The sequence below is a fragment of the Triticum aestivum genome, chromosome 1A (genome assembly GCF_018294505.1).
Source record: "Triticum aestivum cultivar Chinese Spring chromosome 1A, IWGSC CS RefSeq v2.1, whole genome shotgun sequence".
Classification (NCBI taxonomy): domain Eukaryota; kingdom Viridiplantae; phylum Streptophyta; class Magnoliopsida; order Poales; family Poaceae; genus Triticum; species Triticum aestivum.
The window spans coordinates 9648735-9674846 of record NC_057794.1 but is presented as its reverse complement, the minus strand read 5'-3'; the positions used below and the strand labels follow the sequence as shown (position 1 = coordinate 9674846).

Below are 26112 nucleotides of genomic sequence, written 5' to 3'. Positions count from 1 at the left end.
ACATTGTGGCTGATGGATCCCTCCCCTGTCACATTCCTTTACAGCCACTAATACAAGTGGGGTGACAATGCGCAATCCGATACCGACCATTGCGCATAAGGCCCAAGACGTCACTAACGGGATTACGTCTGATTTGATCCTTGTGGAAAATGTTAGCGGAAAAGAGAGCTTCGTTTTGGCGACCGCTGCAATAGCAAGGAAATTTCTACTATCACTTCCAACAGGGAGGAAATTTCTAATCCTTAAAAATTCCTATGAAAATCCTTTGAATCAAAAGAGCCCTTGCTGTTACTTGCAGAAATTGCATCCTTGTAGCACATGTCAACTACAGAAAAATATAGCATTCCTCAAAATAAAACTAGTTAACCCAGATTCAGGGTTGTGCAGTAGCATGACAGTATGAATCAAGCCTGAAGCAGCAGTAACTAGTCTGATGTGGTTCGACTAATCAAGTGCAGTAGGAAGAAATGCAGACGAGGCGGCTCACTTGTCGGCGTAGTGGGGGAGCTAGAGGTGGACGAGCTTCTTCATCTCCGGCGACTGCACCGCTGCCCACCTGCGCCTGCGGCGGAGGAAGTGGTTGATGAGGCGCTCGAGCTTGCTGGGCGTTGAAGCGGGGGTCGAGGAGGGTCGGGGCGGAGGCGACCGGTCGGGGTCGTCGTAGATGTGAGGTGTGATGCGCGTCGCTCCATTTTTATTTCTTTTCCTGCAACGAACACACACTAGAGCTGTGGCCGGCTGTCATGATGGTATCTCACTGCTCGTGAAACCGACCGTCTACATTGCCAAATCATTCAAGATGAATGTCTTCGAAGGTGAGCTCGACATCTGCAACAACAGGGAAGCCATCCTTAGAAACACCGGAGTCTGTATAAGTAGCATACTTCGTCTCAGGGGCTTGGTTAAGGCAGGCAATGCTCAGTTGAATGGTACTAGTAACTATGGTTAATTGAGTACTCGCCATGTAGAGAAAGGCCTAAAGAAATGTAATACTCACTCTTATCCAAAAAAAGCTTCATGGCTTTAGTTCAAATTTGAACTAAAGCTAAACTAAATCCACGACACCTTTTTTGGATGAGGGAGTAGCTTTTTGTCATTGTCGGCCTTGTTGATATAAAAAGGAAATAGAATTTACCTGATGTAATATTGGCGAGTGGCTTCTGCTCTTGAGAACATAGTGCAGTATTTCCTTTACAAGTTGTCTGAGAACATGCATCTCTTTGTTCCTGTTGGTTGTGTTAACTCCTTGTTGTCCAAGTTTACCATCAAAGTAATGAAGAAGCAGCTTACAAGTGACACATCTCTATGAATGCCGCAAGTATAAATACATATATCAACTATCCCAGCTTACAAGTGACACAACTATAGTATGGCCATATTTTGCTCAGTGCTTGCTTCCTTTATTCCTTCTCCTCAACAATAGAACCTCAATTTTTATTTTTTTTTGCTGAGACAAAGCGGCCTACTCTCTATGAATTAAGTTTATTACTCCCTCCGATAAATATTAGTTGTTGCTGAAACAGATGTATCTCGACGTATTTCAGTGCTATATACATCCGTTTGAACGACAACCAAATTGGATCGGAGGGAGTACACTGAAGTTGCAGCATCAGATTGTTCTGTTAGAGCTGCAAGGAGTCTTGGCATAGGGGGCATATCGATCTCCTGTAGACCCTCGAGGACCCGGACCACTTCACCCATCGTTGGCCGATCGACCTCATTATCTTGGATGCACCAACATGCAACTTTGCAAACCCTTTCAGCCTCTTCCAAATTGAAGCCACCATGTAAACGTGGATCCACTATACTCTTCACATCTCCACCATGAAGCTTGCTGATGGCTTGCACAGGGAAATATTCATCATGTTGGTAACTGCTGCTGCTCCTAGTATTGTGTGATGTTTGAGGTGACGAATTCCTCCTTCCTGATATTATTTCCAGCAGTACCATGCCGAAGCCGTAGACGTCGACTTTCGGTGTGATTGCCACTCCGCTAAGCCACTCTGGGGCAAGATAACCTGCAGTTCCTCTGAATGAAGTCAGAATTCGGCTAAAATCCCTTCCCACAAATGCTGCCAGCCCAAAGTCTGCAACTTTAGGAATAAATGATGCATCCACAAGTATGTTCTCTGGCTTAATATCGCAGTGTATGATGCTCTCATGACAACAATGATGCAAGTAGGACAGTCCTCTAGCAACTCCTAGGGATATCTGATATCTGATGTTCCAATTTAGGACATCAGTGGCATCATTTCTCTTCTTAAACAGATGACCATCAAGAGACCCATTTAACATGTGTTCATACACAAGTAATCTGTGATCACCTTCGCAGCAGAAACCAATCAATTTGACTAGGTTTATGTGTTGGATAAGTCCAACTGAGCTCACCTCAGCCCTGAATTGCTTCTCTCCTTGACGGGCCCCATCAAGCCTTTTCACTGCTACAATAGTCTTCGAGTCACTTAACACCCCCTTGTATACAGAACCAAAACTTCCAACACCTATCTTTTCAGAGAAGTTTTTAGTAGCACTAACTAAATCAGTATATTTGAAGGCTATAATCCCGCCGGCACTACCTTGAGTGTCATAGTATAATGGCAGCAAACCACACCACATGAATTTGTTCCTCCAATTCAGTAACAGCAACAACAGGAGCATGAGTAGCCCAAACCCAACAATGCTTGTGACAGTAACAACTCCAACATTTGGTTTTATTTTGTTTTTTCTCAAACTTGGCAAGAAATCTTTGGCAGAAAGACGGAGGTAAAGAACATCTTCAGAAGTGATATCAATGCCGTTGTTCAGATTTACGCTAAGCAATTCCCCATTCCAGACATAGCATATGTTATTCTTATAGGAGTAAGCAGTGCAGGAGCAGGAACTGAGACAAGCTTCTTCACATTTGATCTGAGTAGAAGCAACGACTATGCTCTGCGGGTTGTAGGGCAATGTAACTTGAGCAATTGGGTGGAACATGTCTGTTGAACTTGTGATGTTTCTGTCACTAGTGCAATGTAATGGTGTATCTCTGATGCATCCTCCTGTTCGGTCCTCAAACTCCCAATCTTGCGGTGATTGCTGAGAGAAGCTCTTCATACAGTCACAGGATAGCTGTGCATTGCCATTGCAGACCGTGTAAGGTCCACAAGTAGCAGGAGGAATGCAGGGATTGTTAGGTGAGGCATATATGGTTTGCCAAGATTGATTAGCTTGCGACCAAAGATTCAGCTTTTCCTGACCAGAGATGTCTAGTGAGATAAAAAAGGAAGACGACTCATCAAGTGAAGTGTACATGTAGTACTCCTCTTGGTCGTTATTAACATATGTTGGGTTCATCAAGCCTTTGGTGCGTGGATCCATATCTAGCACTGCCTTGAGCATTGGTACAAGATTGAACGATGATTTTGTGGAGGATGCATAAAGCCAATATTCTACCAAGGGATTGAGACGCTTGAGGACGAGCCCCTTGGTCTGTTCTAGTTCATAGCTGTATGAGCCAGGACCCGGATCAATGAGGCTCTTCTTTGAGATGGCCTGGTGACTGAAACCAGTGACCTTGTTCCGGCCAAACTTTGCACCAGGAAGTATAACATCTGTTAGGTAGTCGAAGCTCTGCCACACCGGTAGGGCGGATGACGGGCTCTCTTTGAGGGCAAGGTTTCCACTGTTCAAGAGAACGGCAGTACTAGTGTAGTTTCTGCTGAGGTGTGTCCTATTATTTACAACGCGGGTGGACCAAACAATGGATTCATTGTTGGCGGCATGGTTTACAATGACAAGATTGCCATCACTTGATATCTTGAACCGTGTTTGGTTGATGATGGGGTCAGCGATGGGCTGATCCCTATTAGCAACCCATACAGAAGTGCAAACTGGGATCTTATTGAACCATATGCCAAGGTACCACAAGCTAGGGCTGGGAGATGCGGTGTTCTGAGACGACTTACTGATGGTGCTTGCTGGCTGGAACTGGAAGAAGCCAAGCGCGAACTTGCTGTTTCTCGAGAAGAGCTTGCCCCCGACAGCGAGCACTTGGCCTTCCATGAGAGTATCATTGTATGCGGCTGCAAAGGAGGAACACCAAGGAGTAGTGTGGAAGAGGAGAAGCCCGAGTGATAATATGTAGAGCGGAGGCATGGAGAACATTGCTGCTCTGCTATGATATTTGGAGAAGGAAGAAGATGCTGTATATATAAGATTGAATGGAAGAGGTTGAGCTGAACAAGTATGTTCTGCTGACTGTCCAGAAAAGTCACCACAGTCCATTTTGGACCCATTCAATTCAGACTTTGGCTGCAACTTGAACTAGGTTGATGTACATAATACAAGGAAGTATTACGATAAAACGTATGTGCTGGGTTAGCTTGTCTACAAGGAGAACCTTCAATGAAGCTTCCATCAAGTGGCTGGATGGAACCACAGGTGAAAATTCAACTGATAGCAACACAAAAGACCAAGAAAAGTTGCGTACAGAAGTGTGACCACAGAAAGACAGGAATATTGTTTGACGAATTTTTGTAAACGTGTTACCGATGTCAAGAAAATACTATTCATGCGAAACTACTATTCGCCACTTCTTCCTCATGCTTGAATAATACTAGTACACTCTACACCCATGTGTACATGTAAAGCTTTCTCTTTCTCTAGAAAATTAGCTAGGATCATGGTGTGAGCCGGCAAGCACGCATGCATGTATTTGGGCTCAAGTTAACCTGCAGAGGGGAAGAGAACGGAGCCTGCGTCACGAAGACTCGCAATTTACAAGCCGCTACCCAAGAGCCATCGATCAAGGATTACTTGGATAAACTCAACTCCTCACTCGGCAAAATCCGCAACATCAATATATCAATATATCTGAAAGCAGAGCACCCATAGAACAGGCTGCCACCTCTACTGTCAGAACAGGAAATATGGAAGCATGGCAAAATGCAATGTAATGTCCCCAAGTGTGAGTGAAGAAGAGATTAATTCTGACCCGCAAGCCTTGTGGAAGCTTTTACTTTAAGCTATAGTGCTCATAACAAGTCTACGCAAGTTGGACCTGCAATGGTGGAAAATGCAATTTCGGAAGAGCGGGGTGGGGGCAGGGGAAGAGAGAGCTCACCACCACCACCAGCCATTGCTCAACTTGTAGAACCAGAAACCAGAGGCAGGGAGGCCGTCGTACAGCCGCTGGCATGTCTGGCATGAACACTCAGTGCCGGAAGCAAGTCGTTAGACGGAGAGCCCGAGATTCAACCACCTTTACAGTATGAATTGGCTTATCCAGGACTATATAGGAATCAGACAGACATTTGAAAATACCAGGTGATTATACAGCTTATGCATTTTCCTGATTAGATACAGTTTGACCTGCACTGTAAACAGAAGTTTCGAAGTTCCAATCCCAGGTCTAAAAAGAACACCTGAATTATCACGTAAAGGTTTTTATTGAGGATGAATTTCTGCAGCTTTTTCTCAGCAATTTAGTATGAGTGTGTAAGCACAGTGCAATGCAGTACCTTGAGAAGCTTATGCTTCATGCTTCGTTCCAGATGCCAAAACACAGCACATAAATACAGCAGGACATTTGCAAACAGTAGAAAGGCAGAAAAAAAAAGGGGCAATCAAAAGAGAAACAGTTCTTTGCTGCTGGTAGAGAATCCTTTACCAAATTTGTAAAATTTAGGATGTTTAAAAGCCCAGATGTAGTTATTACAGTAGGAGGGATGCTTCTGCATTGCTTTGTCAGCATGGACTCAAGGAGACAGAGCACTTTATGTGACGAATTCCCGTCCACTGGTGGCTGTTTCTTCTAGGTTGCAGCATATAAAAATGACATTGTTAGCCAAGTTACTTCTGAGAAAAATAATTCAAGGAAAGAAAGAATGCATTGCATTACTATATAATATGGTGAATATTATGAAATAAGAATTCTATCATCATTATAATCTCCAAGAAAGGCAATAATATCCTCAAGAGAAGATGGTGATAGGAGAAAAATCAACACAGAACAAGTGCATTTATATGTAGTAATTGTCAACATATTACATACCTTCATGTCATCTTTGGCCATCTTCAAGGCTGGATTCATTTTATCATTCGTCTGAGCATGTTTCCTTCGCAGCCAGACAGCCACACCGGCACTGTGGGTCCAGGCTGCTGACGTCGTGCATGAAGAGGCCCCGCCATCGAGGGAGCATGAGGCATGACCAGGCTATCGAACTATCCCAACAACAAAACATATGCATATTTCTAGTTCTGCCATATTTTGCTGCAATGCTTGCTTATCACAAAAACGCAAATAATAGATGATTTAGCAACTGCAAGCTTGCTTTATTCCTTCCACTCAACATTACAGTTTTCAAGAATGTGCTGAAACAAAGATGAATAACATTGATTGCATGCGAAACACTCTATGAGTTATTATATTACATTGAAGTTGCAGATTCAGACAGTTCCGTTAGACCATTAGAGCTGCAAGTAGTCTTGGCATCGGGGGCATATCAATCTTTTGCAGACCCTCAAGAACCCGGACCACTTCAACCATAGGCGGCCGATCAAACTCATTATCTTGGATGCACCAGCATGCAACTTTGCAAACTCTTTCAGCCTCTTCCAAATTGAAATCCCCATGCAATTGTGGATCCACCAAACTCTTCACATCTCCGCTGTGAAGCTTGCTGATGGCTTGCACAGGGAAATATTCAACATTCTGGCAACTGCTACTGCCACTAGTGTTGTATGATGTTTCAAGTGAGGAATTCCTCCTTCCTGAAATGATTTCCAGAAGTACCATGCCAAAGCCATAAACGTCAATTCTCGGTGTGATTGCAACTCCGCTAAGCCACTCTGGGGCAAGATAACCAGCAGTTCCTCTGAATGTTGTCAGAACTCGGCTAAAATCCCTTCCCACAAACGCTGCCAACCCAAAGTCTGCAATTTTAGGAACAAAAGATGGATCCACAAGTATGTTTCCTGGCTTAATGTCGCAATGTATGATGCATTTGTGACAACCCTGATGCAAGTAGGACAATCCTTTGGCAACTCCTAGGGCTATTTGATATCTGGTGTTCCAATTTAGGACAGCAACAGCAATGTTTCTCTTCCCAAATAGATGACCATCAAGAGAACCATTTAACATGTGTTCATACACAAGTAACCTGTGATCACCTTCGCAGCAGAAACCGATCAATTTTACTATGTTAATATGCTGGATCAGTCCAATTGAGCTCACCTCAGCCCTGAATTGCTTCTCTCCTTGACGGGCACCATCAAGCCTTTTCACTGCTATACTAGTCGAGTCGCTTAAGACTCCTTTGTATACAGAACCAAAACCACCTCCTCCCAGTTTCTCTGAGAAGTTTTTAGTAGCACGAACTAAATCAGTGTATCTAAAGGCTATTATCCCACCACCAGTACCTTGATTGTTGTATAATGGTTTGAATTTGTTCTTCCAAATCAGTAACAGCAGCACGAGCATTAGCAATAATCCAAAACCAATAATGCTTGCAACAGTTACAACTCTTATGTTTGTTTGATTCTTCTTCTTTTCAAACTTTGCAGCCGCGGCAAGACGGAGGTAAAGGGCATCTTTAGAATTATTGTCAATGCCATCATTCAGATTTACACTGAGCAATTCACCATGCCAGACAGAGCATCTGCTATTGTTATAGGAATAAGCAGTGCAGGAGCAGGAACTGAGACAAGCTTCTTCGCATTTGCTCTGAGTGGTAGCAACATCTATGCTTTGTGGGTTGTAGGGTAACACAACTTGAGAAATGGGGTGGAATATGTCTGTTGAACTTGTCATGTTTTTGTTGTTACCACTAGTGCTGCAATGCAAAGGTGTTTTTCTGATGCAGCCTCCTGTTCGATCCTCAAACTCCCAATCCTGTGGTGACTTCTGAGAGAAGCTCTCCATACAGTCACAGGATGGCTGAGCATTGCCATTGCAGACTGTGAAAGGTCCGCAGGTAGCAGCTGGAGTGCAGGCATCGGCAGGCTCAGCACATATGGTTTGCCAAGACTGGTCGGCTTGCGACCAAACATTCAGCTTGACCTGACCAGAGATGTCTAGTGAGACAAAGAGGGAAGACGATGATTCCTCCGGTGATGTGTACATGTAGTACTCCTCTTGCTCGTTGTCGACATATATTGGGTTCATCAAGCCTTTGGTGCGTGGATCCAAATCTATAATTGTCTTTAGTGTTGGTAAAACACTCAGTGATGATGTTTTGGAGGATGCCCAATGCCAATAGACTACAGAGGGATTGTTGCGGCGCTTGAGGACGGCGACGCCGCTGGTGTCTAGTTCTAGGCTGTATGAGCCAAGACCCATATCAATGAGGCTCTTCTTTGATATGAACTTGCGACTGAAACCAGTGACCTTGTTCCAGCCAAGCTTGGCGCCAGAAAGCGCGATATCTGTTGGGTAGTCGAAGCTCTGCCACAACATCACTTTGCTATTTGTGAGTAGGGCAAGGTTTCCACTGTTCAAGAGAACAACGGCACTAGAGGTGGTGGTGTTTATGCTACTGGCTTGTGTCCTATTGACAATATGAGTGGACCAAACAAGGGATTCAGTGACGGCATCAGCACGGTTTGTGACAATGACAAGATTGCCGTCACTTGAGAACTTGAGCTTTGTTGAGTTGATGTTGGAATGGGCGATGGGCTCCTCCCGATTAGCAACCCACACGACAGTAAAAACCGGGATCTTATTGAACCATATGCCAAGGTACCAGCTGGAGCTGGAGCTGGTGGCGTTCTGAGACTTACTAATGGTGGTCGTTGCAGGCTGGAAGAAGCCGAGCGCGAACTTGCCGTTCGTCGAGACGAGCTTGTCGCCGACGGCAAGCACTTGGCCTTCAGTGAGGGTATCACCAGCAGGTGCAGACGAGGAGCAGCGAGGAGTGTGTAAGAGGAGAAGCCCAAGAGCTAATATGTAGAGGGGAGGCATGGGAAAGAGTGTGAATAATGTGCTCTGCTCTGCTCTGCTATTCGAAGAAGGAAGAAAAGAATGTATATATAGACTGGAACAGGAATCAATAATATGCTCAGCTGACTGTCTCACGCGTAATGTCACTACGATCCATTTGGGACCAACCAAATTCGGATTAGGACAGCAGTGGCCCAATTCGAAAAGTGTGAATGTGAAATGTGCTCTGCTCTGCTGTTCAAAGGAAGAGGATGTATATGTAGACTGGGACCAACCAAATTTGGATTATGCGGAATGTCACTACGATCCATTTGGGACCAATCAAATTTAGACTAGGACAGCAGTGGCCCAATTCAGATTGGGGCCACTACCTCTCTGCATAATACAAGGCAGGCAGTATACCATGAAAACTGCGTGCTAGTCGGCAGCGCACACCAAGGAGGACTTTGAGTGATGCTTTCCACCAAGTGTCCAAGTCAGTCATGAGGCTTCCACTACGTGGCCACGGAATTTGGTCAGGTCAACCATGAGGCTTCCACAAAAGCTGCTGTGGGCCATGCTCAAGTCAATCATGAGTTTTCCACCAAGCTTAACAGGAAAATGACATTTTAGGTATCTTTCACTATGACAGTGAGCTCTTTTTATTTCGCGAATACGAAAAAGTTTTGTCTATCTTTCATTGATATGAAGAAACAGAGTACAAGCAATACTAACTGTAAAAAAGGTCAGCCAGCAAGGCAATAGCCTGAATGATCATGGTATTGACATATTCAAGGGTGGTCTTCAGATTCAACTTTTAAAAATCATTTTACTAACCAGCCCACAATATTTGCTTCAATGGTCTAGGAACGCAACTAAAGATGTTTAGGGGATCATTTCGTCGCCCGCGGCAGTAGCGACCAAATTTCTACATGTCAACTGCAGAAAGTAATTATGCTATTCGAAATCCAACTAGTTGACCAAGATTCAGAGTTATGCAGTAGCATGACCGTACGGATCGAGTCTGAAGCAGCAGATTAGGCAGTGACCGCTGCAATAGCGAGGAAATTTCTACAGCATGACCAACTAATTACTACTGTTACTTACAGAAGAAATTGCATCCTTGTTGTAGCACATGTCAACTAGAGAAAGAAAGAAAACTAGTTGACCAAGATTCAAGATGAGGCGGCTTACTTCACTTGTCGGCGTAGTGGAGGAGCTAGAGGTGGACGAGCTTCTTCACCTCCGGCGACTGCGCCGCTTCCTGCCTGCACCTCACGCACACAGATGAGTCGGCGAAGCTGCGAGGGAGAAAGTGGTCGACGAGGCGCTCGAGCTTTTACCGGCGTCCAAGTGGGGGTCGAGGAGGGTCGGGCGGAGGCGGCCGGTCCGGGTCGTCGTAGAGGTGAGGTGAGGTGAGGTGCACGACGCCCGCCTGCATATCCAACATCGGTCGCTGGTGCGCTCTCTCCGGCCGCCGCGGCGAGGCTGGGAGGCGAGCGACCGACGGCGGAGGGGTGGGAGAAGACGAGAGAGAGGGGAACGGGGCGTCGCCTGCTGGGCCGGGCCTGCATTGGGCCCACCTCAGCGACTGCCTGTGGACACCGGCCCACCGCTCATGACCACAAATCCTATGCTCCCACCTTTCAAAGAACAATTTTAAATGTTTTAAAAACATTTGATTTTTTAGTGTAAAGTAATTCCTTAAATAACTAAGCCTCCGTTGGTTTACCGCAATTTTTTAGGAATTCTGTAGGATAAGATTCCTATAAGAAAATTTTCTTCTAAGCTCTTTGATTTGTATACAAATGGATTCTTATTGCTATGTAGGCTTGATTCATATCCTTCACATATCAAAGGAATTTTTTTACCTCAGATCTATGGAAAAATTTCTATCCTATGACCAGATATTATCTATTTTTCTATGGACCCTGCTAGCTGGTGAACGGACGCCGGCTAGGGTGGCATTTTATGTGTATTGCGGTGGCAGTTTTCAAAACTGTCATGGCAGTTCCTTCTTTTAGTTCTTTTTAGTGTATTTTTCGTACAAAAGTTCCACCCTTAGATTAGATTCAGATCGTAGGGCTTTGGGGGCGTTTGACAGGCATTGCTCCCTGGGGAACGTCAGTCAGATAAATTTTTTGTTTCCTATATACGAATTAAGATACATGTCATCTTATTTTCTATGATTTCCCTATTCCTATGGTATTGCTATCCTATAGAACCAAAGGAGTCCTTACCAAAGAAAAGTACTAAAGGAGTAAAAAGTAAGAAATTCTCACATTGAACTGCCCCTCCCATTTGCTTCATTTTCTGGTTTTTGAAAATAAAAGTTAAGACATCTTATTTGTTCTATGCCTCATTAGCATACATCCCTCATATGAAACATGTTAATAAAGACACTTAATTAAAAAGGTCTTTAATTAGAAAGTATCAAGTAGTACTTCTTGAAGTACCCAATCTGCTTTTGTTATTTACAATGTATACATTTGCTAATTTTGAGCTTTTGACAAAAAACTTTCTGATGAAACATGCATGGGTTTATCAATAGGACATTGCAAACAATATAGTATATCTTGGGTTTATCAGTAGTTCACAGAAATCACTGACAATTAATATAGATCGAAGGGAGTAGCTTTTTAGCTTGTGTTTGCCTTGTCGATATAAAAAGGGAAATGGAATTTACTTGATGTAATATTGGCAAGTGGCTTCTGTTATTGAGAACGTAACACAGAGTTTGCTTTACAAGTTGTCTGAGTTCTGGATATGGCACTACTAAGAAAATCCCTTTAGGCAAGCACTTAATAGTGGCACGGGTTACTAGGGCCGCGCTATTGCTACTTAGTAGTAGCACAGACGAAAACAACGCGCTACTAATACAGAGCAGTACTAGCGCCGGAGCAGCAGACCCGTACTACTAATAAGTGGACCCCATCGTTCTCGCCCAGACAGGCCACAGTAGCAGCGCGTGACCAAAAAACCCGCGCTGCCACTAAGTTGGTAGCAGTAGCGTGTGTCTGCATTCCCGCGCTATTACTATGGGTAGACGTGGTAGCTTGTGGGCCGCACTTAGTAGTAGCACGTCCCCTTTAGCCATGCGCTACTACTAAGTTCCACTTATTAATTACTAGCAGTCGTCTATTCCCATCCCTCTGTCTTGCCCGTGCCCATCCCACTGCCGCCCCGTAGCTGCCTATCGTTGATGTCGTCCCCATGTCCCCGACGCTCCCTTCTCCCTCCCTTCCGAGGTAATTAAGTCTCTCCCCCCTCCCTCCTCCCTCCCTCCTTCCTCCCTCATTCCTCCCTTCCAGAGCAGGCGCCGGCACTCTCTGGAGCGCCGCTGCGGGCTGCTCCCCAGCATTTGCGGGTCTAGTGAGCATAATGCAAATGAATTGGTTGTGTATGGCCGATGTTGGATGTGTCTCAAACGATGTTTGGATAGTGGTTTCATATTAGGTGGTTTCTACAAAGGCCCAGTTCTTTTTGCAGCTTAAAAAATAAGCTATCTCCTCCCCAGTTTTTCTCGTAAGCCATCTTCATCATTCATTGGGGCTTCTAAACTAGTTATGGGATTACTAATCTAAAAGTGTCCATAAAATTAGGGAGCGGCTTATTTTTTAATCTGAGGAGGGGCAGCTTATTTTTTTTAAGCCACCCAAAAAACTGGCCCAAAATCTGAAACAATTTTATGGATGTTGAGATTGTTATAAAGTGGACCAAGGAATCATTAACCAATATATGTTCAACACAAAAATGCTTAAAAGATGAAAAAAAAATATGGGGACGGTAGGCCTCACTCGACGCTTTAGCTTTTCTTGGTGGGAACGGTAGGGGAATAAGAAATGAAGCATGTATCTAGACTGACGGAAGTTTTCATTGACATCGGATTACCAGGAGATGTGAAATATGCATTATGCCATGTCGCTTCGTGGTGTCACATTGATCAATATATCACTTCTTTAACTTCCGGTTCCTTGGTGAGTGGCGTCCAATTACCCGAGAATGTGGCATCACTCCGTCCAATGGAATTTCAAGGATTTTTACCCCATCTCTCATTGCGGGTTTCTCTCACAGTTTTAGTAGCCATGTGGGGTGCTTGGTTGTGATGTGGGTGTGGGATTAGCATGAAAAGTCACTATTCTCAATCCGCAGTGGGATTAGATGTGACTACAGTAAAGCTCTCCTCCAAACAATGATGTATACTACAGGCAGTGGTGAAGAACTTACATAACTTTATTGCTTACCATTTCGTGGTGCCACCCTTTTTGCAATAAACAGTGTAGTCTACACTGTTTTCTTTGGTTACTTAAATGCAAATATAAATAACTACAAATTTGCATTGAAAATACAAGGCTAAAAGAAAAGAAGAGACTAAAAACGGCATATTTTGAACCGATAAGACCATAGGGTATCCCTCTAATAAAAGTAAAATCATCTTAGGAGGTCACGATAAAATTCCATGACATGCATGCTTGATTCGAGCTCGTGCAACCTAGGACCCCCTCCGACTTCTGAAAAATGATTGTCTAGCAAACAACTTTTTCTGGAATATGTCCTTTTACTGTTTTTTTAAATGAAAACATAGTTGAAATAGTGTATCGAAGACTATAAACCTGAACAAGTCTTATATCTTGGGAAGGATATAGTGGTGCTTCTAAAAAAAATTGAATAGCTTCAACAAACACCACAAAAAGTGTATTGCTTGATGAAATACAACACTTACACATACATTTAATTATGACCACAATTAATTGCATCGTCGAAGAAAGAGAAGTTACAACTAGATCATTCGAGGCAGGGGTAGCCGGTATAGCCAATGACGGGGTCAGGGGAGTAGAAGGTCATCCTATCATACTTGTTCAGATCCGCACCAATCTCAAACCGCTTTGGCAGGTCTGGGTTCGCTAGGAATAGTCTGCCAAAGGCCACAAGGTCAGTGTACCCCTCGACGATCACCTTGCCCCCTTCCTCACGGTCGTACCCACCATTGGCGATGAAGGTACCTTTGAACGCCTCTCTGTACGGCAGCAACCGCTTCGACACCACCCGCCGGCCGTCCACAACAGCCATCCTCGGCTCGATCATGTGGATGTAGAGGATGTCATGGTCGTTGAGCTTTGTAGACATGTAGAGCGCAAGAGAGTGGGGGTCAGAGTCGTGGCAGTCCATGTAGTCGGCGAAAGGGGAGAGACGGATTCCCACACGATGGCCACCGACCTCCTTCACAATAGCATCGACCACCTCAAGAGCGAACCGACACCGGTTCTCAAGACTGCCACCATACTCGTCGGTGCGGTCATTGGCACTATCCTTGAGAAACTGCTCAATGATGTACCCGTTTGCACTGTGGATCTCCACGCCATCAAAACCTGCGACAACCAACAAGTGAATTGCTTTATCAATCTAGAATAGATGACATTTTAGATATCTTGGGCACCCAACTTTCACCGCAGTATTTTATATAGACATGTTAGCAAATACCAAGGCTACTTTCTAAAAAGTATAAATACGTAATTTGTACCTAACAAAAGTAAATAAATGTACAAATTCGGATTTCCAAAATAGATCATGAAAAATATGTAATGATACAATTTCTACTTCACAAAATAATTTGTTAGTTACTCCATCGTAAAGAAATATAAGAGTGTTTAGATCATTCTTTTTATGGAGGGAAGTAGTTGCCAAAGAAAGGAAAATTTTAGCTGAACTTAAACTTGTTTTTTTTTTCTAAAACAAACATGCTTGTCGTGTTGGCGATATCAACAGCATATATACGTGGTACGTACCGGCGTCGATGGCGTTCCTGGCGGCCTTCCTGAAGTCGTCGACGATGGCAGGTATCTCTTCCACCGTCAGCCTCCTCGGCGGCGAGAACTCCTCTAGCCGGCCGTCGAAGGTCATCTGCGGGCCGACCCCCTTCTCCGTGCTCGACAGCGGCGCGGCCCCGCCGGGCTGCAGCTCGAAGGTGGACACACGGCCGACGTGCCAGATCTGGCAGAAGAAGAGCGCGCCCTTGGCATGCACGGCGGTGACAATGGGCTTCCACGCCTCGACATGCTCCGCGGTCCAGATCCCTGGGGTGTGGGTGTAGCCCCGCCCCGTGTCGGAGACCACTGTGGCCTCGGCGATGAGCAGGCCGCCGGCGGTGGCGCGCTGGGAGTAGTACACGGCCGGCGTATAGGAGCGCTGCCTCGTCAGCAGCGCCAGAACCACCCTGCAGCATCGTTGCATCAGTATGGTAGCCGGCCGGCCGTCGTTTCAGCCATGCATGATCCATGACCATGAGTGATCGAACATGTACAACATGTGGCTGACGTTTTCAGCGGATGGTTTAGGTACCTGTGGGCGAGGTCGAACTGGCCCATCTTGTACGGCGTGAGGAGAGGGATGGGCTCCATTGCTGATAGCTGAAGCTTTTCTTGATCAATGGCGGAGGAGGAAGAAGACTCATGAGTGGTGTGGGGTAGTGAGTGGTGAGTTGACAGGACATCCATTTATAGATGATTGATGTGCAGTCACATACTATTCTCCCGGCTGCTAATTGAGCCGTCCCGATCGTCCTGCTTCGACGTCTCTTCCGCATCTAATCTCTCTTTTTTCTCTTTTCATTTCCTTTGGCAAAGGCAAGGCACATACCAACAAAAGCGCCCGACTTTTCTCCATCATTTTCTTTCTTTTCAAGCGCCCGTCTTCTCAATTCCTGCAGGTAGCAGCCTAAACAGTGAAAATTAGCAACACATTCTAGAAATACTGCTCAGTTTAGGCCAAAAAGATTGCCATTTGTTTCATAGGTGCCAAGGACCCAAACACAAAACTGTTTTCGCACGTCACGCTGAGTCCTCCCCGGAAACATATGTCTGGTTGCAGCCAGCAGCCACGATCATCACAATTTTACTTCGTGCGGGCTGATGCCCTCATGGACGGCGTGATGACAAGGATTGCCAAGGGGCAAGTCACACTGTTTACCAATGGTACTAGAATGATGCACAGGGTCGTCCTGCCACTCGACATGACGAGGGTGCTGGTGCTGGAGGTAAAGAATATAAGATCGTTTAGATCACTACTTTAGTGATATAAACGCTCTTATATATCTTTACGGAGGGAGTATGTGCTGGGCTAGCTTATCTACAAGGAGAGCCTTCAATAAAGCTTCCATCAGGTGGCTCGATGGAATCATCCATCTGCAACTATGGTCAAGTGAACCACGAGGCTTCCACCAAGCTTGCTCGGGCAGATCTTCCAACCCTGTCAAAAAAAAGGACGGATATTTCCTTATTTTAGTGACATCTGGCATTTGTGATACCATACAATTTTTTAAAATCCAACGCGCAAAAAATATTTGGTTCATTGAATAACACAAGTAAAAATTCAACTGATAGCAACACAAAAGATCAAGAAAAGCTGCCTACCGAAGTGTGACCACAGAGAGGAATACTGTTTGACGAAATTTTGCAAATTGTGTGTTACCTATGTCAAGAAAATACTATTCAGGCGAAACTATTATTTGCCACTTCTTCCTCATGCTTGAATAATGCTAGTACACTCTAGACCCATATGTACATGTAAAGCTTTCTATTTCTCTAGAAAATTAGCTAGGATCATTGTTTGAGCCGGCAAGCAGGCATGCATGTATTTGGGCTCAAATTAACCTGCACAAGATCAGAAAGCAAGCAACTCAAAGTTCAGCTGGGAAGCTTTTCCTCTGTAGCATTTCCAAGTTGAAGACTAATGAAACAAATCATGCATCAATATCATATCTAAAATAATAGGGTGCCTCCTCTTCAATATATTGGCTGCATGGATGGCAGCACATAAACAAGCAAGTAAGAAACACAGAGAAGAAAAATCAACAGTCTGGTGTAGAACATGGCAAAGTATAGTGATGTAGTCCAAGTGTGACGAGACGAAATTCGACCAGCAAATACAAGCCTCAACTGAAGTCTCAGCACCTTAATTTTGGAGAGGAGAAGAATGGGAGAAGAGAGACACGAACGGGCCTTCAACGAACGACAGGGCATGCTGTGCTGGGAATTCTTTGGGCCCGCCTCAGGCTATGAAGGTCACCGGCCCACCGCAATAAAGCTTAGCGGATTCTATTATCCTAAAACAAACATGTTTTTCTCTAAAAAAACATGCTCTCATATTTAAATACACAAATTTAAAGTTTCAACAATATTTGATTCTCTTAAATGCTAACAAGCATGTATCTATAATCCCAAATCTCCTTGTGTATTTTGAGTCTGGATTTGTAATTTTTAAGGATTATAGACACATGTGTTGTGAACATTAACAAAAAATAACAGAATTTTTTTAGGGTTTGTAGAGATTAACACGTGTTGTGCTGTTCTAGAAACCTGGAGCCCTGTTCCTGTGGCCGTTGGCTCGTTGGAGTTGGCAAGATCAAGACGAGGAGGAGTTGCGCTCATGATTGATCCATGCATGCATGCCGCGAGCAAGCTAGCTACTTTTAGTCATAAGTTTCGCAATACGGAAGTACCAGCGGAGGCCACATTTGATGTTTTAATCCTTTGCCTGGAGTTTAGCCGGATCTGATGCTCGTTTCAAAAAAAAAATCGGAATCTGACCCCTTTTCCTACCGCCGGGGTCCCTACCGCCGAGGCTCCTGGCGGTAGGCCACTCATTCACATCAGCGCTAGTAAACGTCCGTTGGTCCCTGCCGTCGATCCTACCGCCGAGGTCCCTGCTGTAGGATGTTTTACCTTACCGCCGGAGACCCTGCCAGCGCAGCATCAGTATGGTTGCCGACGATGGAGGAATCAAGGACTAAACCAGCCTGCCCTAGATACCTCACCCAAATCTTGCCTTAATTTTTTCAATAACACAAAATTCGCCCAATTCTGAAACAGTTCACATAATCCCTTTTTGCTAATGACTAGGAGCAAGAATAATTCCCGCGAGCATCGCGTCCTAGAGATTGAACTCCATCAAAACACTAGGCACACAAAAGAACCCGGGGGAGAAGACAAACTATCCCAACTGATCTGAATCCAAGGCACTCAAGATACAACACTGCAAGTGAAGGGACTCTGCAAGGGGTTTAACTGGCCCAATAAATTCTACTGTTGACGCCGCATCTTCAAGCAGAGCAAGAAAGAATCGACAAGCGATGGAATTTTCACCTGGAATGTGTGTGCTGGCAGTTGCCATCCATGCTTCTCCGCCATGGCCTGATGCCCCCCTCGTACCTCTCCGCCTTTCTCCCTAGCTCAGTTAAATATTGATTAGGTGATATGTAAAACATTTGATCATGAAAATAATTAATAAAGAAAAAGCATTAAACTCGGAACTTTTCTCAACAGCTCAGTTATATGGATGACTCGATATGTAATTTAAGGGGGAAAAAGAGTACAAACTAAAGAAGCATTTCCACTACAATGTACAGTAAAAATGAACCCTTGCGTCAACTCGTCAACCTCTCAATATTTGATAAAGTTTGGCCCGGCTCTATCAACAGGTTGGCTCGATCACTGCCACAGTAGATTAAGCTAACCCTTTCCTTTCTAAAGAGTAAGTGTAACAGACAATATTTAGCAGCTTGCCGCAATCCAATGCACATAGGTATTACATGATCATCTTAGGTGTGTGTGTAATCTTTAAACGTTCAAGTGCGCACGACCCATATCACGGTATACTAACAAAGTAATCACAACAATCATATTAAAGTTAAAAAATGATCATGCTTAAATTCTCAAGTAGGACAACATGCTTGAGGTAATCTTAACTGCAGGTTTTTCTCTAAAAGAACTACAGCTTTTCATACATTATTATCCATCAAGATAATTCCATATAAAATTATGATGGAAATCACCCATTTATAATCCCAGCGTCGGCATGTGTGGCTCGGGGCAGCGGGCCAGCGGCCTGGCATCAGGGATGGGCTCGATCTGGCCTCCATGGAGTTGGTGTGCTCCATTGCGGCCGAGTTTGTGTCTGTGTTCCTTGGCAGAGGGGTGGGTGGGTGGGTGCGTTCCACTTTCACCGGCCGGGGATGGGATGGGCTCCGGCGGCCGGAGATGGGGTGGGTGGCGGCCTGAAATTCAACAAGAGACTTAACAGAGGGGAAGTTGTGGGCAGTGGGGTTGTGAAGGAAGATGCGAGTCAGGCCCTCCTACTCACATGTCTATGACACAGTTTGGCTAGTACATCAAAACTGTCAATCAATAGGCATGCATGGACGTGTGTACGTATATTAACATTTCCTGCATATCTAAGCACTTCCGGTCTCACTCCCTTTAAAATCGAGCGATCAACAAAACCTTCCAATCTCAGCTCACGTACAAAGTTGCTCCTCCTAGGCAAGACCTGACGCGGCCGCCGGCGATCTGGACCCACGTGACTATGTCGACCTCAGCCAGACGGGCCAGCGCATGGTGAAGCTCTACTACAGAACCGACAATTTGTATCTAAGTGTAGCGCCCGTGTCGAGCCCGTTGTATATTTATTAGTCCTAACTGTAGCGCTCGGTGTATGTGTCTCGGAATACAGAAGTGCCAACAGAGTGCATCAATTCATTTTTAATTGGTTTGGTCAACGCAATACTTACTCGTCGTAATAGGGGAGGGGGGCACTGCCCCCCTACCCCTTGTGTTGAAGTGGGCTTCTCGGATGCACACAGTGTCGGGCTAGGGACTGAATTATATTGACGCCAACATGGTCCAAACCTGGGTGGCCCTTCAGTCTGAAAATATCTACATAGTTGCCCGTGAACAATAGCCCCTGAGGTCCAGTAGGTTGGATTATTAGCCCTGGAAAGAGAACCAATCGTCGCGCATGTTCTTGAAGGCGGAGAGGTAGAAATTATCATTGCAAAGTTTGCACACGGCAGGCTGAGCTGCTATGAGCGCGAAGAAACGGGTGGTCGTTGATTATGCCGCTAGCGGTCCGGCCAACAGCATGGTCAAGATCGGCCATGAAGGCCAGGTACCTCAGCCCGGTCAGAAACTGGACCTCCACCTTCTCGCCTAGCTACGTCATGCTTGGACATACGTACAACGCATGTACAGATGGACTGATTAGATACAGGGCCGGTCCTGAGATTTCGGAGGCCTGGGGCGAAAGTAAAATTTGAGGCCCCTTGTTATAAACCTCTACAGAAAATAGAAGACCGGTTAAGGAATCACTAGGAAACCAAAACAATCAGTACAAAGATCAAGCGAAAAAAGACTCATAAATTACAAGAACTTTGTAAGCCTTTGACACAAGAAACAGTCATGTTTCAACTTGCAAAGGAACTCAGCTGGTGAAGTGTTGCCTCTGCGTGCTGCCGTCTGTTGGATTGGAAAACTTATAGGCTAATCCATAAGGGGGTGAGATGGAGAAACTGAAAGCGGTTCAAAATAAAATCATCGGCAACAGCAATAGCCATTAATTTGCTAGGCAGAGGAAGAAGAAACGACGGCGGCTAGTGTTACGAGATGGATCCATCGATTTGAAACTGGATTAGTGCCTTTCACAATGAAGTAACCTAATAGTTTTTTTTTCAGAAACAATTAACCTAGTAATAATAGTAAGCTAGTTGTTGGGCTACGGATTGTGCACAGGGTCGGGCCCCCCATTGGGCCCTAGGGCATCGCACTTCTTGCCCCTACCCAGGGCCGGCCCTGATTAGGTAGACCAGAAATTTTGCTGCACCAGAGCATCTCTTATCTTTTCATATTTGCGCAAGGAGCAACACTAGAGCTACCAACAAACACGAATAAAAGCTTTGTTTCCCTGAAATCCATGATCTACTACTTACGACGTGACTCCACACGCATACGCAAACAGAAGAAAAGGCACCATACAAGTGGTACTGTGTCTAGTTCTTAGTGCTAATAGAATTATTTTATTGGAAAGAAACTAAGTTGATGCATGTTAGAGTCGTATTTGGAGGGAAAAAATAGATTATGCACACCTAGCAACTGCTCCTTCAACTTTATCTTAGAAAAAAATTAAGCTAGAGATCCTTTGGTTTAAGAGTTAATTTCATTTTTTACCCCCAAAATTAACGCTAGTGACAGAAATTGACCTCAAATCGAGATCCAGTCACATTTTAATACCAAAATTAAAGATTATTTCCACATTTTGACTCCCAAATTCATCAAATTGGATTTTACGGGTATTTTGTGCTAAGTAGACATGCGATGTAGATGTTTTTGCTTTTGTCATGTTTTTGGGCTATCATTCTAGTCCCTGTCTTTTTATAGAAGCCCAGGCTCATCTACATCCGGTCAGAAAAAAAATACAAAAAAATTCAAGAAAATTGCATTGTAGAAAATTTATTGGGTGAGGTCCGGTCCAATTTTTAGATCGTTTGGACATCTGAGCAGCTCTTAGCAAAAAAGAAAGACAAATCGGGCCAGAATAGTGCATGAACAATAACTTTTTTTACAGATCCCGAATTTGTCTTTTTTGCCGAGCGCAGCTCCGGTGTCCAAATGATTTGAAAATTGAAGTGGACCTCACGCATAAAATTATCTACGGCACAAATTGTTTTTGGAATTTTTCTAGTATTTTATTTTTTATTTTTTTCGTCGGCGTGGGTGCAGCTAAGCCTGGGCTTAGAAGTCAATTATCGAATCCCTCTCTCACTTTTTACAAAAAGCAACCGAGCCCTTTATTTTTCTCAAATCCCTAGTCTCTCTCATGTAGCTGACCGGCCCCCCTGCTCGGTGTCGATCGAGCTCTGCTGGAGGACCACCACGGGCAGCCCCAGGAGAACGGAGGCCCGGCGTCTATGGCGACCACCAAGCAGAGGGCAGTGGGGCACTAGAAGGCCAGGATCTTCGCCCTACACTTGTTGCTACCCTTTGTTGGACCTTGACGACGGGGACGAGTTCCCGTGGAGGGACGACGGCGGCTACCGGAGCCATGACTGGCGGGAAAGGGTTTTAGGTCATGGGGCTCCATGGGGAGGACGCGTGCGGCTTGTAGAGTAGTCGAAGATGAGTCGGGGAGGTAGGAAGGAGAGCAGAGGTGCGACTGATGGCCATGTGGTTGTGATGAATAAACTAATTAGTCTGCATCCCACGCTAACCACTGACCGAATTAGTTTAGCCGAGTGTATCCAAAATTAATAACTATTTTTCGTACAATGAACATGCATTCCCACATAGTAATTTAGTGATCGAATTATTTGAGCCACTCCTCACCATAATTGCACTAATTTATGTGAAGCAAGCAACAAGAATCATACACACGACACATACACAATCAACGAGTTTTTTACCCCATCTCTCGCGGTGGGTTTTTTCTCGTTGTTTTCCTAGCCTATCAGAGGCCAAGCTAAAGAAAAAGCTTGGGCGGACCAGACTAACAAATTACACATTTTTTTTAGAACAACGAATTACACATAGTATTTGTACTTAAGGCCGATTTTTCCTCTCAACCTTTCTATGGGGCGTTTGGTTCTGATGCAGGTATGGGCATGGCATTGAAAAGCCACTATTCATTAGAACCGATTACGGTGAGCTCCTCCAAGCAAAAGGGAAGGACTTGCATAACTTCACTAATGCTTACCATTTTCTTGCCTCGTCCTTTTGCGAGAGGGGCGAGGACTCTACTTTTTTCTTGGGCTATTAAAATACAAACATATGTGACTAAAAATTGCACTGAAAATACAATGACACTTTTTCAGAAATGAAGAGACTAAAAGTCACCTATTTGAAAATGAAAGGAGCATAAGATATCCCAATGATAAAACTAACATTCTGTTAAGCGACCACGATACAGTTCCATGTCAGGTTTGATATGAGCTCGTATAACTTAGGATCTCCCTCTGACTTTTGAGAAATGATTGCCTTGCAAAAGAACCTTATGTCATATGCCCTTTTACTGTTTTTATAAATGGAAATAATAGTTGAAATAGTGTAGGGAGACTGTAAAAATTGTGTTTTATACTTTGGGATAGAGAAAGCAATGTTTCTACAAAGAGTTGAGCAGCTGCAGCAATCATCATAAAAAGTTTATTGCTGGATGAAGCACATCATTCACACATACATTTAATTACAGACCCTGTGGTACAATTAATTGCATCATCCAAGAAAGAAGCTCCACCGATGATTACTCGAGGAATGGGTAGTCGGTGTAGCCAACGACGGGGTCAGACGTGTAGAAGGTCATTCTGTCATACTTGTTCAGCTCCGCGCCGACCTCGAACCGCTTTGGCAGGTCGGGATTCGCCAGGAATAGCCGCCCGAAGGCCACCAAGTCAGTGTACCCCTCGGTGACCACCTTGCCCCCTTCTTCACGGTCGTATCCACCATTTGCGATGAAGGTCCCTTTGAACGCCTCTCTGTATGGCAGCAGCCGCTTCGGCACCACTCTTCGCCCGTCCACAATGGCCATCCTCGGCTCGATCATGTGGATGTACAGGATGCCGTGATCGTTGAGTTTGGTGGACATGTAAAGTGCAAGGGAGTGGGGATCAGAGTCATGGCACTCCATATAGTCGGTGAATGGGGAGAGGCGGATGCCCACACGGTGGCCGCCGACCTCCTTGACGACAGCATCAACCACCTCGAGAGCGAAACGACACCGGTTTTCTAGGTTACCGCCATACTCGTCTATGCGGTCGTTGGCACTATCTTTGAGGAACTGCTCGATGATGTACCCGTTTGCGCCATGGATCTCCACGCCGTCGAAACCTGCCAGGCCAAACCATCCATGTACGAGAGATGAGAGCACCATTCCAAGATATACGACCATTTTAGACATGGACGCAGTATCCGAGATACAAACTTTGGACACTCTACTCTATATTTTTACATGTTAAGGGATGATTTGTAAAGGGTTATTCGCTGTGAAACTATTTTCATTGGATAACTAACAGTATAATTTTCTGCTAAAAAGGTAAATTTATGTTTTTTGGCTGTCCAGGGAAGCAATGTTTGACCGAGCATTTCTGAACAGAAGGCTGGCGTGTCAACGTCCAACTGTAGGTACGTACCGGCGTCGATGGCGTTCCTGGCGGCCTTCCTGAAGTCGTCGACGATGGCAGGTATCTCCTCCACCGTCAGCCTCCTCGGAGGCGCGAACTCCTCTAGCCGGCCGTCGAAGCTCATCTGCGGGCCGACCCCCTTCTCTGTGCTCGACAGTGGTGCGGTGCCGCCGGGCTGCAGCTCGAACGTGGACACGCGGCCGCAGTGCCAGATCTGGCAGAAGAACAGCGCACCTTTCTGGTGGACGGCGGCGACGATGGGCTTCCACGCCTCGACGTGCTCCGCCGTCCAGATCCCTGGCGTGTCGTTGTAGCCCTGCGCCGTGTCGGAGACCCCTGTCGCCTCGGCGATGAGCAGGCCGCCAGCGGTGGCGCGCTGGGAGTAGTACACAGCTGCATGCGGCTGCGGCACGTTGCCATAGGAGCGCTGCCTCGTCAACGGCGCCAACACCACCCTGCAGGATCAGCATGGTCGCCGGCCGGCCGTCGTGTCAGCATGATGCATGCAAGAGTAGTCGTACACAGGCAGCTGGGGGTTTCATTGATGGTACGTACCTGTGGGCGAGGTCGAACTGGCCCATCTTGTACGGCGTCAGAAGAGGGATGGGCTCCATTGCTGATAGCTGAAGCTTTTCTTGGTCAATTAATGGCGGAAGGAAGAAGAAGACTGATGAGTGGTGTGGGGTAGTGACTGGTGAGTTAACAGGACATACATTTATAGATGATTGATGTGCAATCACATACGTATTAAACTAAGGTGCTCCCGGCTGCTAATTGAGCCGACCCGATCGTCCACAAACATCATGGGTGAGCTAAGCATGGAAGAAAAAAGGCATCTTATTTTAGTTTTAGTCGTGCTATCACAGCTCACAAGCACGCATCCAGTTCTGTGTCTTTTGGCTCTGCCGGAGAGGGTTGAGACAGCGACCAATTATATGTGCTTCCTCCATGGCCATCATCACTCCCCATCTTTTCCATTGTTACAATTAAAAGCCTGTTTGGGACTACTCTGCTCCTTCAAATTCAGCTCCGCTCCAGAAAACACAAGCCAAACGGGGTAGCTCCACAATATGCCGCTCCGCAAAAAAACTAGAATCTGGTGTACAACTCCCAGTTTTTTAAGAAGCTCTTCAGGGGGTGCTCCAAAAAACTCTAGAAGCTGGAGTTGGGTGGAAATTACCCACCACTGCCACCAGTAAATGGATACCCCTTCGTTTCTCCCCCCTCAACCAATCAAACAGATTCTTTCCACCAAATATCTCATTCTTGAAGCTGGAGCTAGATGGCAGCCAAACATTCTCCTTAAATAGTACTACAACTTCTAGATAAAACTGCTCCAAAGTAAATTTAGTGGAGCGAAACCGATTTTTGTGAAGCGGAGCAGTCCCAAACAGGCCCTAAATCAAGCTTAACCTTGTATGATCATTATATTCCTAACAAGGAAAATCCCCGGCTCATTTTCGTGTAGGCGAGAAAGGAAAATGGAAGGAACCGTCCACAAGAATATATCCTCGCCCTCTTGCTCTCCTCACTATCTACTTTCCCAGCGTCAGTCAGACGGTGCGTTGGACCGCACCTCCTTGGTTTTTTGCAAGATTTTAGATTTCCTTTTTGCATTGTAGATGGCATGTCAAAGGAATAAGTCTCTCGTAGTCCCCGTCAATGGTGCTCACCATTGTATTGGAAGTCCTTTATTTAGGAGTTGGCGGTGAAAACTACGACGAGAGAAGAATGGAAGCGTATGTTGAAAACCTTTCCGTAGCTCGACAAGAACCTAGCCAGACGGAAGTTAAAGAAGATGTGGATGGCATCCTCCGGATCCCCACGAAGGGAACGACTTTCATCATCTGGTCCATGATGATTTTGAAGATTTAACGTGGAGAATAAACGGTCCCTAGTCCTTTTCCACAAGAAGGTTTTAACCTTAAGAGGTATTGTGATGCATCAAAAGAACTTAGCCAAATGAACCGAGGGGCCTCTAGTAACTTTGGTACAATGATTTGATCATGAAACAACTCGGCGTTTCAAGATCCCAAGAGCTAGTGTCAGCATTGTCGGTGAGGGATATTGGGCGCATATCTTCCTTACTACCTGTTCCAAGAGGTATTCTAGCGACCATTGAGATTATGTTTGAAAATGATTTGAACTTGGTTCCCACCAAGCACCGAACCGACGAAAAATCAGGGTCCGTTGCGAGGGTGAAAAGATGTGGGAATTTTGGATAGAAAGGGTTCATGAATGATCCATTTTTATAGCCAGTATTTCATGTTTCCAT

The 26112-nt window shown here is 45.2% G+C and overlaps 4 protein-coding genes across 4 annotated transcripts; all 4 read right to left on the bottom strand.

Moving 5' to 3' along the window:
* Positions 1–1159: 1159 nt before the first annotated feature.
* On the bottom strand, positions 1160–4283 carry LOC123185418 (G-type lectin S-receptor-like serine/threonine-protein kinase At2g19130). The gene has a single exon (XM_044597299.1). It carries the CDS (start codon positions 4264–4266, stop codon positions 1486–1488), a length of 2781 nt encoding a protein of 926 aa, XP_044453234.1. The 5' UTR covers positions 4267–4283; the 3' UTR covers positions 1160–1485.
* Positions 4284–6428: 2145 nt separating this feature from the next.
* LOC123185427 (G-type lectin S-receptor-like serine/threonine-protein kinase At2g19130) lies at positions 6429–10418 on the bottom strand. Its single transcript, XM_044597307.1, has 2 exons — positions 10243–10418; positions 6429–10167 (listed from the first exon to the last, which is right to left on the bottom strand). The coding sequence occupies exon 2, from the start codon at positions 8939–8941 to the stop codon at positions 6443–6445; it is 2499 nt and encodes an 832-aa protein (XP_044453242.1). The 5' UTR covers positions 8942–10167; positions 10243–10418; the 3' UTR covers positions 6429–6442.
* A 3154-nt stretch (positions 10419–13572) lies between these two features.
* LOC123066736 (putative 12-oxophytodienoate reductase 5) lies at positions 13573–15453 on the bottom strand. Its single transcript, XM_044489792.1, has 3 exons — positions 15239–15453; positions 14686–15113; positions 13573–14268 (listed from the first exon to the last, which is right to left on the bottom strand). The coding sequence occupies exons 1-3, from the start codon at positions 15391–15393 to the stop codon at positions 13685–13687; spliced, it is 1167 nt and encodes a 388-aa protein (XP_044345727.1). The 5' UTR covers positions 15394–15453; the 3' UTR covers positions 13573–13684.
* A 7332-nt stretch (positions 15454–22785) lies between these two features.
* LOC123185409 (putative 12-oxophytodienoate reductase 5) lies at positions 22786–24536 on the bottom strand. Its single transcript, XM_044597290.1, has 3 exons — positions 24393–24536; positions 23847–24292; positions 22786–23544 (listed from the first exon to the last, which is right to left on the bottom strand). Exons 1-3 carry the CDS (start codon positions 24449–24451, stop codon positions 22961–22963), a joined length of 1089 nt encoding a protein of 362 aa, XP_044453225.1. The 5' UTR covers positions 24452–24536; the 3' UTR covers positions 22786–22960.
* Between the last annotated feature and the right edge of the window lie 1576 nt (positions 24537–26112).

Bases quoted from the DNA above. Each gene is read 5' to 3' on its own strand.
- LOC123066736 (XM_044489792.1), bottom strand. From the start codon at position 15,393: ATGGATGTCCTGTCAACTCACCACTCACTACCCCACACCACTCATGAG. The intron at 15,114-15,238 runs GTACCTAAACCA...ACGATGCTGCAG, and splicing joins CAGTTCGACCTCGCCCACAG to GGTGGTTCTGGCGCTGCTGA. The intron at 14,269-14,685 runs GTACGTACCACG...TGGTTGTCGCAG, and splicing joins CAGGAACGCCATCGACGCCG to GTTTTGATGGCGTGGAGATC.
- LOC123185418 (XM_044597299.1), bottom strand. From the start codon at position 4,266: ATGGACTGTGGTGACTTTTCTGGACAGTCAGCAGAACATACTTGTTCA.
- LOC123185427 (XM_044597307.1), bottom strand. From the start codon at position 8,941: ATGCCTCCCCTCTACATATTAGCTCTTGGGCTTCTCCTCTTACACACT.
- LOC123185409 (XM_044597290.1), bottom strand. From the start codon at position 24,451: ATGGAGCCCATCCCTCTTCTGACGCCGTACAAGATGGGCCAGTTCGAC. The intron at 24,293-24,392 runs GTACGTACCATC...CTGATCCTGCAG, and splicing joins CAGTTCGACCTCGCCCACAG to GGTGGTGTTGGCGCCGTTGA. The intron at 23,545-23,846 runs GTACGTACCTAC...TTGGCCTGGCAG, and splicing joins CAGGAACGCCATCGACGCCG to GTTTCGACGGCGTGGAGATC.